We start from the raw sequence: 17,444 nt of genomic DNA on the forward strand, positions 1-17,444 counted from the left end.
CTCAGTCTCCCTCCCTCAGTCTCCCTCCCTCAGTCTCCCTCCCTCAGTCTCCCTCCCTCAGTCTCCCTCCCTCAGTCTCCCTCCCTCTATTTCCCTCCCTCTCTCTCCCTGTCTTCCTCTCCCTCCCTCCGGCCCTCTGTCACCCTCCGTCTCCCTCCCTCTGTCTCTCTCCCTCCATCTTCCTCCCTCTCCCTCCATCTTCCTCCCTCTCCCTCCATCTTCCTCCCTCTCCCTCCATCTTCCTCCCTCTCCCTCCATCTTCCTCCCTCTCCCTCCGTCCCCCCTCCCTGTCTCCCTCCCTCTCCCTCCGTCCCCCCTCCCTGTCTCCCTCCCTCTCCCTCTGTCTCTCTCCCTCCGTCTTCCTCTGTCTCCCTCCCTTCCTCTGTCTCCCTCCCTCCCTCGGTCTCCCTCCCTCTATCTCTCCCTCTGTCTCTCTCCCTCTGTCTCTCTCTCTCTCTCTCCCTCCCTCTGCCTCCCTCTCTCTGCCTCCCTCCCTCTGCCTCCCTCCCTCTGCCTCCCTCCCTCTGCCTCCCTCCCTCTGCCTCCCTCCCGCTGCCTCCCTCCCGCTGCCTCCCTCCCGCTGCCTCCCTCCCGCTGCCTCCCTCCCGCTGCCTCCCTCCCGCTGCCTCCCTCCCGCTGCCTCCCTCCCGCTGCCTCCCTCTCGCTGCCTCCCTCTCGCTGCCTCCCTCTCGCTGCCTCCCTCTCGCTGCCTCCCTCTCGCTGCCTCCCTCTCGCTGCCTCCCTCTCGCTGCCTCCCTCTCGCTGCCTCCCTCTCGCTGCCTCCCTCTCGCTGCCTCCCTCTCGCTGCCTCCCTCTCTCTGCCTCCCTCTCTCTGCCTCCCTCTCTCTGCCTCCCTCTCTCTGCCTCCCTCTCTCTGCCTCCCTCTCTCTGCCTCCCTCTCTCTGCCTCCCTCTCTCTCTCTCTCTCTCTCTCTCTCTCTCTCTTCCTCTCCCTCTGTCTCCCTCCCCCTGTCTCCCTCCCCCTGTCTCCCTCCCCCTGTCTCCCTCTCTCTGTCACCCTCTCTCTGTCACCCTCTCTCTGTCACCCTCTCTCTGTCACCCTCTCTCTGTCACCCTCTCTCTGTCACCCTCTCTCTGTCACCCTCCCTCACCCTCTCCGTCCCTCCGTCACCCTCTCCGTCCCTCCGTCACCCTCTGTCATCTCACCCCGTGTGTGTGTGTCAGCCCTCGGCCCGGGCTGAGATAGCTTCCCAGGGCGCGCACACAGCCACACTGAGACAGCTTCCCAGCGCGCGCACACAGCCGCACCTGAGTACTTCACAGGTCTTTAAAAGACCATTTACATGTTAATAAAGCTTTGTTGTATTTCACCTCTTAGGCCCCTGCATCTCCACTTTGACAATCACTGGAATCCCCCGGCCCCCACAGAGCAGAGTCTCAGAGTCCGGGCTGCTGCACCCGGCAGTGTTTGCTAACACTATATATATATATTTTTTTAAAACACAGGTAGGATGTCTGCAAGGTCCGCGGGCCGCCAAGGAAGGCTTGCCGGGCTACTGGCGGCCCGTACTATGAGTAACCGTGATCTAGACGGTAATGGTGAGGTTGAGGGGTTCAACCGAGTTATCAAGAGTGCTCTGCAGATGGCGAGTACTAGAAGGAAGAATTGGGTGGTGATGGTAAGGAAGATGATGTGGATGTATCGCATCGCTCCTGGAGTGACTGGGTATAGTCCGTTCACCGTTAGGCAAGGTAGAGTGCCCTTTACCAAGGACACCCAAAGGTGGATGGAACTGTCTAAAGCAGGTCCAGTGGTCACCAGAGGTGGTGAGTTCAAATGTTAAGGTGGCACAGGACAAGTATAAAATGTATTGTGATGGTAGGTCTGGTGCAAAAGAGGTTGACATGCAAGTAGGGAAAATCGTATTTGTGAAGAGGCCGGTAAAAGGAAGAAAGTAAGATAGCAAGTTTTTAGGGCCTTAAGGGAATAGAAGAGGTGTTTGTGAATGCGGCCAGGTTGAGTGATGAAGAGTGTGGCATATAAAGACGATGGCAAAATGTAACAAAGTGGAAGTGGAGTATGAATACAGAAAAACACAGTTTGGATTGCTGGATGGAGAAAGGTTGAAGGATGATGAAATGTTAAGAAGTAGGAGCGAGCAGGGAAGTGAAAGTGATATGCAGCTGTGTGAGAATATTGAAGGGGAGTAGGAAGGTGTTGAAGGTGAGAGTGAGTTTGGAAATGGAATGTAAGGAAATTTTAAGCAGGAGTGGTCGTGTGGTAAAAAAAAAAAACTCTACGTACTTGAAAGAATATGTCAATTAATTCCATTATGCAGTCCTCCAAATGGTATTATACTGGAGGATGGGTAAAAGGTGTTTTATTGTTATTGTCAGAGTAGTTTTGTTATATTTATGGTAGTAACAATTATGTTAGGCTTCAGTAGTTTTCTTTAGTATTTTAATATGTTGTTTGTTATATCTTTGTTATGAAGGGAAGGGGATGTGTTATGTCTTTAGATTCTTGACTCGTGTTCGGGTCAACAATCCAAGGTGGAATTCAGAAAGGGAGGTTGGGGTCAGTTGGCTGGTACAGCTGTTAAGGGCTGACGTGCTTTGTATCACCAACTGTCTCCCGTTCAGCGCAGAATAAAGAAGGTATTTCAACACACCATTTCCAGAGTGATATATATACACAACAATTACTTAAGTGTTGCCTTTGTGTTTAGATCCTGATGTGATAGCAAGGTGCTCTCTACTAGCTCTCCATGCTGCCTTTGATGTGAACACAGGGCACCAGTTTTATAAGCTCTTGTCTCCGTAATGCTGTTGTAAATTCCTTTTAACATGGTGGCAAAATAACAATGGATTGAAATTCTACACAGAGCAATTCACAGAGGTTATACAAATTGCAAGCATTACTCCCATCACATTTTGTGTGTTTGATATAACAGTGTAAAACACAGAAGGTTTAAGGGTTTTAAACCAAAGATCATCCATTAGTCTGTTGTGTTATTCACATTTTTCTTTAACCCACTCCAGCATGCATCGAAGGTCAATGGGTCAGCCCACTTCAGCCATTGGCTTACTTCACTGTGTGTTACAGCAGGCTGCCCTTTCACAAGGAGCACATCCACACACAAAGTAGTGTCCTTCAGTGCTAGAGACTGTTATGGTAATGTGTGCTTTTTTTTAGACCCAAAAATATTTTTGTCATCAGCCATTTTTTTTTTTTATTTATAAGATTGACGAGGACCCAGAAGCTACCCTAACAATAAAGTTTAGCAAAAACCATAACAGAACAAAACAAGGTTTGCCAAAAGGCTTGTGGCCAATGCCAGACCTACTGGCTTTGCCAATGCTTGTTGGATCCGCTGGGAGTCTAGACTCAGATTGTAGAATTTCAGTGCAAGTTCCTAAGTCTCAAGAGTGAAAAGGTCATGGAGCCGGTTTTATTTGCATTGTCATTTGGAGAGTTAATGGAAGAAAGAGGCATGATGTGGGGGTGAATTACATCAGCCTTAATATTCGGCAACCCTGGTAATCAGTGCCAGCGGTGGGCTCCTCAAAAATGTTTTAAGCAGTTTCCAGTGTTTACTTTTTACGATAAGCACTGGTATACATGTTTGTTAACATTGCATGCTGCTTGTCCGAGTGTGCAAGTGAGCTTTCAGTTGGTAAGTTGACAAACCGACAGAAAGAATACTAAATATCCAGTTAATGTTTGCAACAGTTAAAGCTGCTATATGAAAACAATATTCCACCAGTCAGTTATTTGTCCATTGCCACCAAAATGGAAATAACATTTCGGTTGGGGAAAAATTTGGAAAAAGTCACTATACGTAAAGTGAACGGGATTTCACAACTATTGCCCAGATGTTAGGAAAACGATTCAATGCACGTTTCAGGGCCACGTGCTCTTGATGCAGGCTATGATCTTGGAGAGTAATGAATGATACTCCTTAAAAATGGAAAACAGTTCTTTCAATTAAACTGCATACTTTTGATCATTGTAACGAAAATATAATGTTACAAAAAACATAAAACATGCGACGTTTAATACGACTAGAATAAATCAACCTACTTCTTTGAACTCTGCTTTTAAAACAGCATGCCCTAAATTCGACTGCCATTGTAACTTTCTGCCACTGTGTTTTCCAAGATAAAACGTCTTAAATATTTCTTGAAGTTTCACCATCTGGAAAAAAATAGAAACATACACACAATCATAAACACCTAGTACATTGCAGTTGCTATACATTTTGACTCATACGAACAAAACAATTAATGACAAATATAATGCATATTTTTTGCGTATTTTGTTGTTGTTGCAATCTACAGGTTTTATTCGCTTCACTATATATGTATGCCATAGTTCGTAAAATGGGGTGCTGATTTTCAAACGTGGAGACTTCGGTTAACGGACTTTCGCACTTCACCAAAATCTCGATGAGTCTTATAAATAGTAACAAGCATTGGCAAAGCCAGTCACTTGGTCTCGCCTTTCAGAGCTATTGGTTATGCCAATGCCTTTTGTTCATGTACAGCGTGAACTGAAGGAGGGAAAACAAAATGGAACACACTGCATGCGTGCGCATATGTGTCATTATACAAGTGCAAGTGTGTGACCATGTATGTGTGGTTCCAAAATGAGGAGTGCCTCTTTTTAAAAAAAAAAAACATTTAATAACCTAAAATAAATCGGTAAAAAACATAAGTATCATTTTTTTAATTAAAAAAAGATAGGACTGGAAGGTGAAAACAACAGAGTGGTTGGTGGCGGAAGGAGCAAGCGGTGGCGGTGAGAGGGGCACAGCAAAACATGATGAACAGCATCGCAGAGAAAGGGGAGAAGCAAACAAAGCAGCAAGAGCAACATGGAGAGCAGGGATGGAGCACTGGGGAGAGAGCACATGAATGATACAGATGACCGACAAATACACAGAATGAGGGGGAAGAAGGATACGAGAGAGACACCTGAAAAACACATGCACTCTCATGGAGTGCTTAAGCAAAATGAAACAAGCATTGGCATAGCCAATAGGTCACGCCTTTGGGGCCTTATAAGTGTTTAGACAGAGCTATTAGCTTTGTTAACGTTTTTAATATGTGTTGTAGATCATTGTGAATGTTGTGCAGCATGTTTAAAAGCTATAATATAACCATTTTTGTCACCTTATATATAACCTAGAAAAAAATATATACAACCGAAGTACCCTAATAACAAGCATTTACAATGCAATGGTCTCGGCAATATTCTAGGTAGAGCTATTGGTATTGCTCATTATTTTTGTATCATTTTTGTATCCCTAAATAAATGGCATTGTCATTTCTATTGGCATTAGTTTTTTTTGCATATGTGATACCTATTGCATTAGCAGAGAGAGAGTGAGGTAGTGAGATAGAGAGAGAGAGTGAGGTATTGAAATAGAGAGTGAGGTAGTGAGAGAGAGTGAGGTAGATCGAGAGTGAGGTAGTGAAAGAGTGAGTTAGTGAGAGGTATTTTCTGACGTAGTGAGATAGAAACAGTGAGTGATGTTGTGAGATAGAGAAAGATTGAGGTAGTGAAAGAAAGATTGAGGTAGTGAAAGAGAGAGTGAGGTAGTGAGGGATGATGTGAGGTATTAAGATAGAAACAGAGAGTGATTTAGTGAAGTAGTGAGATAGAGTGAGGTAGTGAATGAGTGAGTGTAAGTGACTTAGTGTATTTGAGAGAGTGAGGTAGTGAGATAGAGTGAATTAGTGAGTTAGAAAGAGAGTGAATTTGCGAGGTAGTGAGAGAGTGATGTAGTGAAGTTTTGAGAGAGTGTGTTGTGATATAGTGAGGTAGTGAGAGTGAGATAGAAATAGATAGTGATGTAGTGATAGAGAGTGAGGTAGTGAGATAGAGAGAGAGTGAAGTTTCTAAGTAGTGTTTTAGAGTGAGAGATAGTTACTGTGGTAGTGATATTGTGTTGCTGTGAGAAAGAGAGAGTTGAGTAGTGAGTTGGAGAGTGAGGTAGAGAGTATAGTGAGAGATAGTGAGGTAGTGAGAGATAGTGGGAGATAGTGAGGTAGTGGGAGAGAGAGTGACGTAGTGAGAGCCAACCCCACCCACACAGAGCCACACACATACAAAATGTATCCCCCAGACATACATACAGAGCCATACCTACAGAGTCAGCCAGACACAGATAGAGCTATCCACACAAATATTCAGAGCTACAGACATCCACATACAGAGCCACTGACTTACACATACAGAGCTAGCTAGAGACATAGAGTCACCTAACACATACCGAGCTAGCCACATAAAGATACTGAGCCATCTATACACACACAGAGGAACCTATGCACTTTTTGAGCTACACATACACTGAGCCACACACACGCACAGCTACACACATAGAACCACACACACACAGCCACACATACATACACAGAGCCACATACACACACACACAGCCACACACCCACACACAGAGCCACACACCCACATACAGAGCCACACACACACACACACACACACAGAGCCACACACACACACAGATCTAGACACATACACATTGATCTTGGGAGCCAAAGCAGAAGTGGCACCCACTTCACCTCCTGTTTAAATGTTAACTGGTCTCTTTGTTGCTTATGGCTGTCCTTGCGTGTGAACCTGGGCATTAGGTAAGAGGTGGAGAGAATGACTGTACATACCTGTACCCAAGGAACACTTTATTTAAGAAATAGCCTACATCAGGAAGGAGATGTAAAGCTTCTACACCGAGCGTTCAAATTCCACTCCTGTAGAAATAATAATATGAACCCAACTCCTATAGGGATAAAGCAGACAACTTACCGTCTGGGTGGGATGAAATAGGTGCTCACAACAATTCATTTTAAAACCTTACCTCTTTCATCAATTGACCATAGAGCGAGTTAGTTATACTACACTAAAAAGGTCTAATACTGCTACTCAATTTGCAAAGCAGAATAATAAACTCTTCAACTATGCTAATTTTTTAACCACGTCAAAGGAGGGTCCAAAAGCTTTGATAAGATTTTCTCAAGCGTTAAGAATTTCACCTTGCTCTTAGCCACTGTCAACATCATCGCTGCATCCCAACAACTGTCAACCTATCCAACTGCTTCCATAGAAAAATCATAACCATCTACAGCAACTTCCCACACCAACCCAACCCCAGAGAACTTGTTGCTAACCTACCCACCACCAAACAAGATGGCCACCTGACTGAATGGACAACCCTCACCAGAAACAACAGCGACAATCCTGCAGACCATCCACTCGGGGGCCCCAACGGACCCATGCCCCCATTACATCTACAACCGGGAAAATCACCAATCAGCATCACCCTGACCCACCTCATCAACACCTCCATCATGGCGGCCACTTTTCCGGGTTAAATGGAAACTTGCAGAAATCAAAGCGACACTCAAGTAGTCCACATCCGACCCATACCAATTGAGTAACTACTGATCCAACTCCCTGCGCCTGTAGCCAGACAAAGTGCTTGAGAAAGCCATCAAAAGCAACTCACCTCCAACTAGAACATCTTCCAGACAACACTCAACCAGGATTCAGAAAGAACCACGGCACCGAAACAGCACTCATCGTGGCCACTGACAACATTCGAATCATCCCGAACCGAGGAGAAACATCCAACCTCATCCTGCTTGACCTCTCCGCTGCCTTCAACACCATCTCCCCTGACACCCTCATCAGAAGACTCCATGAGACTGACATACAAGGATCTACTCTCAAATGGGTATGTTTCTTCCTCACAGGAAAAACCCAAAGGGTCAGTCTGTCACCTTTCACATCAAAGACCAAGACAAAGATATGCGGAATCCCACAGGGATCGTCCCTCAGCCCCACCCTTCTCAACATATACATGACATCGCACGCCAACATAGTCTGATTACAAGACATCACCGTCATCATCCAACACACCCGATCCCTGATGGACAAGACAACCAAGACCAACTTCACGAACTGCATGACCATGGTAGAAGACTAGATGCTAACCAACTGCCTGCAGGCTAAACTCCAACAACTGGTCTTTAGCAACAAGACCTCCCCATGGGAGTCCACAAGGCAGCTATTGGAGCTAGGACTAACAGACAAACCCACAGACCATACTAGAATTCTAGGGATATTCCTAGATGACAAGCTGAACATGACGGCTCAAGTCAACGCAATGTGTACCTTCTGCTTCTACCTCCTATACATGCTATGAAAGATCTTCAAATGGTTGTCTCATAACACCAGACGGACTCTCACGCAAGCACTCATCAGAAGACTTGACTACGGCAACATTTTCTATGCCAGAATCGCCAAACTCCTGCGAAGACTCCAAACCATCCAGAACACTGCTGTAAGACTGATACTCGACCTCCCACGCCACACCCACATCAAACCGCACCTCAAGAAGTTTCACTGGCTCCCCATTCACAAATGCAGTCAATTCAAACTTCTCACGCACAAATACAAAGTCATACAAAACACAGGACCAGAATACCTGAACAGCCACATTTTCACCAACCTACCAAACTGTTACGCTCTTCACATCAGAGCCTCCTCCTCACTTTTCAAGTTCAGCAAGAAATTGAGGCCTGGATCTTCATATAAGCACCTTGGGGACCTCACACCTACAACTCTTTCCAAGAGCCAGGATACCCTCTCGGATGATTAGTTCGCTATACAAATTAATATAACATACCCTTTCCAGCTGTATCCCTAATACTGGTCACGTCCATGCTACTATCTTTTACAAAAAGACAGTGCGACCTGCCCTTCCACATAACGAGTCCATGCACCTATTGCTCGCCGCGTAAAAAAATCAACCATTTTCAGTCCACAGCTCTATATTCCCAAAACCTACGCCGGTTAGGCCCTTCTCAAAGCCTGCTCCAAACCTACCCCTGCTGCAAGCATCTTTGAAGATCTATTTGTCGGTTGAGACTGGTAGTGTGGGGGCTCTGCACACAAGTGTCAAAAGCCTCCTGTCAAAGCCTAGCCTCTGATTAGCACAACGCCCATCCAGCACACTAGGGTCAGCCTGGGGGAACGTGAGTTCGGGGAACCATGGGGCAAAGGGACCACCAGAGTAACTCCACGTGTGTGGGAGACTCATCACGGGGCTAGAGATCTCAGGCTGCCAGATGTCAGTAGAGACACTTACTCCACTCAATTTATTTTTTAACAAGGCACTACTGGGAGAAGGGGATTTATCAAGCCTAAAGGGAGATGGCAAGAACCCAGGAGAACCCAAGACTTACAAAGTACCGACACCCATAATTTGGTACAAAGTAACATCTCTGCGGATTGAGGTTAGGAGATTTACCTAAAAGGGGGCCGGCACGTGTCTCCTCCACAGCAAGGTCTGTCCAATGGAAGTGGAAGCAGGGTGGCAGAGAGTAAGGCATCGTTACATGGAGAATGTCTCCCAGAGGGTCTAGCCGAGTAACCAAGCAAGGTGTCACCGCGGGAGGAGCCCAGAGAAGTAAGGTATCGTTACATGGAGAATGTCTCCCAGAGGGTCTAGCCGAGTAACCAAGCAAGGTGTCACCGCGGGAGGAGCACAAGTTGTTTCCCCGTGGGGTCACGAGCTGTCAGCACTCACCTCCTCGCTCTTGAGCACTTCCTTAAACTTGCGCTTGATCCTCTGCACGGCGATGTTGGCCATGTCTGGAGCCGGGCGCTGCTCCCCCTCTCGCCCCTCCTCCTGCTCGCTATGGCACGGTTGCCGCTGTCCGTCCCGCGCACGGTGCAGTGTGCGGGGCCTGGTTCCGCCGCTCTATTATCCGCCCGACTACTATTCAGCCGCCAAAATGGCGACCGTGCCGCGCATGCGTACTGCTACCTGTCACAACGACACTCATGTGCGGCGTCTCCACCCGTTCAGTCAGGGGACGGCCCAGACTGGGAGGGAGGTGCTTACACAGGAGAGGGGGGGGGGGGCCTACGGAGTCAAACCGGTGAAGGGATTTGTGATAGCGGATGTCGCCGGTGGAGAACTCTAGGTCTTTCTTTCGAGCGCAACGGGGCTTCTGCTAGCGCATCACAATAGGGCTGGTAGCAGGTCTGTTGTCGGGCCGTGGTAGAAGCCCCGCTGCACAGTAGGCCCATCGCCCATTCCATTAGACTCGTCCTGGTCGTTAAAAAAGCAGCAAGTTAAAGAGTGCGTATATGAGGGCCAGCCCGGCCAGGTTCGCATCGTTACCGTTGCTTTGGAAAGACGTTATAATATGAAAAGTAAAAGTGTAAAAATGCTGCTTTTATTTCACTTTGGAAAATGGGTTGACTTATTCAATGTGTGAAACGCAACGTGCAACCATTACCTGCCTCCGGGCAATCGAAAAGAACACATTTAATTTGCCAAATGTTTCAAATGGGAAGGAGGTTGGAGGTCTTATGACATTGCACTACTACTTGTGTTGAAACTTTCTACCAAGCTGTATTGCACTGATATTTCGGAGTCGTGCAGTAGTTTCCACCGTAATCATGTTTAGAAAAGCGAAAGGTGGCTTGTGCTTGCCAACGCGTAATTTCTCACGGCTGGCGTGGCACGAGTATTTTAAATAAATAAATGCAGGCTAACAATCCTGAAGTAGTCCAGATTTTATAAGGACTGACCCGAATAAAAAACTGAAAACATGCCATGTCACCTCTTTTGGGTAGAGGTTCCATACATGCAAACATGTTAGAACAAGCACACCACTGCCTTTCTCCGAGGCGAAGCAGAAATGCCTCGGAGAAACGCAGCGGAGTTTTCAGATTCGGGGGCGTGTTTCTTTTTCTCTCCTCTTGCCATTGGCTGGAGGAGAGAAAAACACGCCTGAGAAAGGGCGTGGCTAAAAAGTGGAAAGAACAGCACGGAACACGCACCCGAATCTAAAAATGATGGAGCCTATTTGGAGGGACGGCTCTCTCCTCCAATGGCTGGCATCCGTTTAGGAAGCCAGCCAATGGAGGAGAAGCAAAAAGAGAGGCGGGCTAAATAGCCACTCTAAGAAACATTAAATCTCCGGACTTCCGGTTCTGCCTTCGGCAGACCGGACGGTCCCGAGACCTAAAAACCAGAATTAACACCAAAAAAGTGTTCTGTTTTTTTTGTTTTTTGTCTTTTATTTATGTTTTAAAAACAAAAACTAAAAAAAAAAGGCATTGTTAGTTGCAATTTCAATAGCTCAAAGTCGCGTAAATGCGAGACCTATGTCACTGCAAATGCTTGTTCTTTAAGTGATCTGGCAAGCGACAGCGCCTGCAATGTCTCAGGCAAGACCTAAAAAGGTGCTACAGTCAGGATGCTAAGGTTGGCTAAGACTTGGTTTAACATGTAGAGTAGTTGCAAAGCAGTGTTAAACAAAGGGCTTCGGATAGAAGCTCAAACCAGTAGCAAGGATATCTGTGAGAAGCTGGCAGCAGAGGAGCATGCAGGTGTAGTGATGAGGCCCGGATGAATGCGCTGGGGCCATTCCTGAGTGACAAAAATATGCCCCAACTGAGTTGATTTTAGGTGGGAAGGGTAATATCACGGTACATCCTGGGAGTGGACACAGGTTGTTGTTGTGTAATGCACAACTCACAGAGGAAGAGTATCACTGGTTGTAGCGATCATGTAAGCCAGTAAATGCAAACTCAAAACAAGCCTAGGTAGCAGCAAGGTATCATGTTAATAATGCTCGTGCTACACCATTATGTAAATTATAACAATTTATGGGTAGCAAGCAGGGTCTATGGTAAATCGATTCAGAGGTATCACACATACGGACAAACAGTAAAAGTAATAGGGAGCAGCATGTGCAGAGTAACACAGAGGCAGCGACTAAACGCACTCAAAGCAATGCATAAGTAGCAGCCCAAAACAAAATAGAACCGCGTGGAGCAGCGTAGAGAGATATCAAATAAAGAGTTCACATGCAGCACCTGATCAAAGTAGAACATTTTCCATGTGGCAACGAAGTGCTGTTTAAAGGACATGACGCCCCTAGGTCTGTAGGCGGCTCAGGGCAGCTGTAGGACGGACGGGGGTAAAACGAGCTGTAGATGAGCCCTGAAGGGAAGGGGCGACAATGGAACACAGAAGCTAAGGGAGGGTTCGGGTTGCAGGGGAGGCCAGCAGAGGGGCTCGGAAAGCTGAGGCTGGAAGTGGGTCAATAGACCACAGTACCAGCAGGGGGGGGGTTGGGACGACCCAAGAAAGGGTTTCAAAGCAGCACTGAGGCTGGGTGGGTCCATGAACCGCTCGGAGGGCGCGGGACAGTTTCCTGCCTCGGCTCAGCATCATGTGATTCTGGCAAATCACTTAATATCCTCGTGCCTACCAAAAATTACCGTGTCCTTGTGTAAGGTAACTGGTAATCATGTAAAGGGCTTCAATGCCTTTGGGTCGAGTTTGCGCTGTATAAATCTGTGTAGTGTTTCCGACTAGGACACCAAGTAGTAAAAATCTGTCACAAAAAAAGGGGCACTGAGGCAGAATGGAGGGACAGGGAGGTCGGACCGTTGAGCTGCCGGTTCATACTGTATTACTGAAACAAGAAGAATCCCAAGGCTGCAGCGAACTCGGAGAACTACTGAAGTTGTTGGAGAGGAGGCACGGGGGAGGGGTGGAGAGAAGCTGAAAGACGAGCAGATACTCACCAGAACCGATGGCCGCAAAGTTTGTTTTCCGCTGTGCCCAAAGTGTCCGAATCAACCGAAGGGAAACATTCATGGACATAAAAAGGGGACACTTCATTACCAAATGAAAGTGATTATTCCAAGATGGCGGCGGGCTCAGCTGAAACTAATTGGTGAAGGTGTGGACTTGGAGGAGATTGTAAAAAGTAATAAATACTACATTCACTAGGAGAAGAGATGCCTCGCAAAGCAGCGCATGTGCGCTGGCTCAGGCGAGACATAAAAAGGGTATGAATATGCAAACAGCTCTTTTCAAGCACTCGTGCTTGTGCTGGCATCCACGAGAGCGAGCAGCGGCGACAAAGACCATGGGTAAGAAAGCCTTTCGAACAAGATTCAAGCAAATGGAAGTGACCATAAAGCTAACCAATGGTAAGCAATGGGCAAGCCTTAAGCCTACCTCAAGTTCTTGGTAAGTTGGCAATAGGTCTTATTCAACCAGTCAGTTGCACGGACGGATAGGCTGGACCTAATCATGTAAAAAGCAACGTAAAAATGCATAAACCTCAGCAGGGCAGATTTGGAAACCAAAATCAGTCATGGCAAAAATATTCAAACTAGCCCCACAATGCACATAGACGCATGGACCAGTCAAGGCAGCCATCAAGAAAGCAGCCCTCTAGCTGGGAGCCCGCTGGGAAAATGCCAGTGTCAGAATGGCGAGTACTGCTCTGAACACCGGCACTGTACAAAACCTTTGGTCAGCTCTGATCACCTCATTGATGTGCAATGCTTCATTACTCCCAAGATAATTTCGTAAGCAGTACTTAAATTATGCCATTAGTTACAAGTGGTGTGCTCTAATACTTATTTTTTAGCACCAGGACTTACTTTTCAGCTTAAGATTTTAGCCTAGAGCAAGAGAGAAAAACACATAAAAGCGAGACTGCAGAAGGAATAGCAAAATAGGAAAACAGCGACAATGAGAGAAAGTAGGGATGAAAAAACATGCAAGAGTGAGAAAGACAGGAAGTGAAGCGTGTATGCAGAGGAATCAAAACTAAGCAGCCTTCTCCATCAATATAGGAGCTCAATCACATGATTGCTACAGAAAGGCTTTCTTGGTGCTCATGATCAATAACAGTTTGATGGTGAGCATTAATAATAGCCAATGCTGAGAAATACGCACAAAATGAATGTGCTTTACCCAGCAGGTTCAGCAACGAAGGAACTGGTATCCAGCGCTCTAAATGCTAAGAATCGTCTTGATGCCAGGTAAGTCAGCAATACGGCTTCTGGAGTGGCTGAATGACTGATATTGATCATGCGTCTTAAGTCAGTGAAGCTGATAGTACAGCAGATGCCTGGCCCTATACATTGACATTAAATGTTGAGAATCTTTTATGATCAATTGGGAGAGGGTCTAAGAATCATTAGGAGTCACTCGATTTCCTAATGATGTTGAGCCTGAGGACTTTTAAGTGCCAACATGGGAAAGCCTCTTCTTAGAAGAGAGAGCAGAGCGAGCTGTCTTTTCTTACATTTTAGCAGCAGAGCCTCAAGCAGGGCCCTTTGTTTTAAACTAGCAATGCATAGACCAGCTTGTGCGTCAAAGAAAAAGATAAACCAGAAATTCTGATCGAGATGAAGCAGCACCATAAAGGTTGCCATCGGTTTATAATTTTTCCTTACAAAAAGAAGAACATGGGGCACATTTAGCCCACAAAACTCAAAACGCTGCACTCAACTCTGTACATTTCTTTAACTCGAGTATTTTATAACTACATTGTTTATCCTTAAGAGTGTTGTATTTGTGTCAGTGCCCATTTGAATCCATTTCTTATTTTCAGATAAACGGTGCCCTTGTGACACTAAACTATATCGAATTAAAAGTTAAACTTGCAGAAAAGGGCAATGCAAGAAAGGGCTAAAGTTAAAATTGCTTGGAGCCCATCGGCTAAACAGCATAAAAAGAAAGCTTGTACAATCATTGATAAAGCTATTTCTTTATGCACTAGGATCATCTAGATGAGTTTTTGTTTCACAAAAAACCAACAATTATAAATGGAATTCAGTGTCTTAGAAGCCTGTTCCTCCCATTATAGGAAACATGCCATACTGGTGATGTTTAGTGGACTTGTACATAATAATACTATAAAATATACAAACATAGGGCTTGAAATTTCAAGATGCATTTCCACATCCCATTCCATAACTGGCATTAATGTAATCTTTTTTAATGCAACAGGCACTGAATGCCTCAAAAGACTGATGGTTATGTTTGATAAGGCTGGACTGAGCTGCGAATACACCCTGAACTTATACGAAGTGAGAATGCCCAGCCATCAAATTTAAACACATTTTGGGTAAATTCAAACTGTTAATACGTTATTGCTGCAGGAATTCTGACTATCCCTTGACTTCACCACTAGCCCCCTTGGAAGGTGGGGGCCCTCGGAAACTGGCCACTTTGCCCCTATCTTAAAATGGCTCTCATTTGTGTTTTCGTTGACAGAATATAGACAGCAAACACAAGGAGATAATGAACGGAGCGCTGAATCGTTCCAGACACTCACCCCAGTCACAGATCTGGGTTGAATCCATCTTCCATCATCATTCTTCAGCTCACCTCGCCAACCCAGTTCAAAACCAGCTATATGCAAAACAGTCTAGACGCTGTGCCTCATGGGAACAGTCCAGCCCGAACTGCCAAGCCAGGTCTCCCCTGGACCGTAAACAAGCATCCTGGGACCGAATATAGACAGCACCATGTTCCAGTTTCAGCACTGGATTTTTGATACAAATCTCTCAGGAGATCAATAAAAGCATTAAAAATCCAAAGCGCAGGGGGGCGTGAACTGGGTAACATGAACGATGGCCGCATCTTTATTGCGCTCTTTAACGAGTGGGAGCCTTATTATTTTACATCTGTACAACGGAGTTCAGAGCAGATAAACTGTATGTCCCGCTCTTTGGAAATAAACCGTGATGACCCCAGCAATGCACTTTGTTTTACCTGCGCTGAGATTATTACTGTTGAGGAGTAGCCACCATTTTGTGACGCATCCATGGCTCTAAATAAATGTTTTTTCCTGCTTGTTTTCCATTAGATGGAGGCTAATTGCTACCTTCAGCTAGCGGTAATACGTTTGTTTTATGGATGTGCTGAAACAAGACCGCTATTTTCTAATGCATGCAACATTTTTGTATTTTTAAAATATTTTTTATTGCCATTTGCAAATAAGCGTGCAGCGAGACACGCACTAGAGCATGAATAGTTAACGGATACAATATGCGTTCATTTATGCATATCATCTTCGAGTTCAACTGTTACAGGTTTCCCAGACATTTTATGTGCAACATAATCACAACGTAATGTGTACAAACGCAATAGATTGAAAACATTCTCCAATCACTGCTTGGTAGAAGCTTTGGTGTGTATGTGTGGAAATCCCTATGCCCACACCACTTTCCGCACCAGGTTCCAGGGGACTGTTACACCCAGTTATAGTGATGTGCAGATTATTTTAAGAGAGAAAACTCTTGTACATGATAACCCGTCAATTGGTAGTCAGTTACATCAGTAGTGTACATGTACAGCGTTAAGGTAAGTCCGCCTCCCATTGTGTGCTAAGTTTAGATCTAGAACCATCCTGTGCTGTGTAAAAGATTTATAAAGCCATTTGATAATCTCTCATATTGTGTAGTGCGTGAAGAAGCGCATGCGTAGGTGGCTCAGATTCCCACGTCTGCCAAAGCCCTCGTAAAGAGCGACTAATTAATTGGCTGGGATGAAAGAAGTTGCCCAGACGGGATCCCAGTGGCAGCTGGTGGATTTAAAATGTGGTGGCCGGACATTTTACACATGAGCATAATGTGCAAGAGAAGCGAATGAGAACTTAAACAGGAGGGTTCGGGGGAATCTCCCACCCCAAGAACATTTTTTGAAAAATGTATTCAAATGGTGGTTTTTATTATGGCATGCAGTCACTCGTTGAAAACGTTGTACTTTAGTGTAAAGAGCAACGGCACAGTGTGCAGTGTTTTCAACTAGATTTAACCGCACACATAAATATGCACTGATAAAAGAACAATAAGCACTTGGTTCAAAACATTTATTTGTGTACAATACGTTTTGTTAGCAATTGCTTTTCACACATCTGTTGCCTGTTTCATCCTGGCTACACAAAAGAGACTTCGACCAGAAGCAGACAAACATACTTCCTTAATGTAAGTAGACACTCAAATTCTGCCAATACCCACGTATTGCTGTCCTGTACAATTTATCCCAGTCATTTTCAACCAAGATACTCAGTGCCTGCTACGATTGGCAATGTAAGTGCCATGCTTCGTCCCTGCAGAAGACATCTGAGCATTGCTGTTGTGCTAATTTTTCTTTAATTCACCTTTTGTTTTGTGTATGCTTACACTTGTAGTACACTAATGAATGAATTAATTAATGAATGGGCATTTATAAGTTCAGGGTTTTCATCAATGTAGATCAATTTAGTTTCTCTGTATACTACTTTATCCTGTTTATTTTTCTATTGTGCTTTGAAAGAACATGCACTGCGATGGCGTAATTCAATTAAACTTTTAACTAAACTTGTACATGATTTTATGAATTCTACATTTGAAGTATTGTATTTTCAATTTTTTTTGTTCTTTTATGATTATTTTTCAATAATTAAATAAAGATGAAAGATTTTTTTTTTTGGCAGAGTTTTATATAGCGCGAACTTGACCAGAATCCAATCAGGTATCAGAGCGCTTTACATAGCACCAGTTACGTTACATGAGGACACGCATTCATTTTTTGTTAGGCACAGGGAGATTAAGTGATTTGCCCAGAATCACAGGATGTTTAGCGT

At 45.2% G+C, this 17,444-nt stretch overlaps 1 protein-coding gene across 1 annotated transcript in view; it reads right to left on the bottom strand.

Annotated features, from left to right (window-relative positions):
- Positions 1-17,444, bottom strand: part of CUL4A (cullin 4A) — a 408,579-nt gene that overhangs the window by 118,632 nt on the left and 272,503 nt on the right. Inside the window, exon 16 of the mRNA XM_085622501.1 lies at positions 4,045-4,158. Within this exon, the coding sequence (XP_085478627.1) occupies positions 4,045-4,158 (114 nt within the window). The remainder of the gene's footprint in view (positions 1-4,044; positions 4,159-17,444) is intronic.

Source organism: Triturus cristatus, chromosome 8, assembly GCF_964204655.1.
Source record: "Triturus cristatus chromosome 8, aTriCri1.1, whole genome shotgun sequence".
NCBI lineage: Eukaryota > Metazoa > Chordata > Amphibia > Caudata > Salamandridae > Triturus > Triturus cristatus.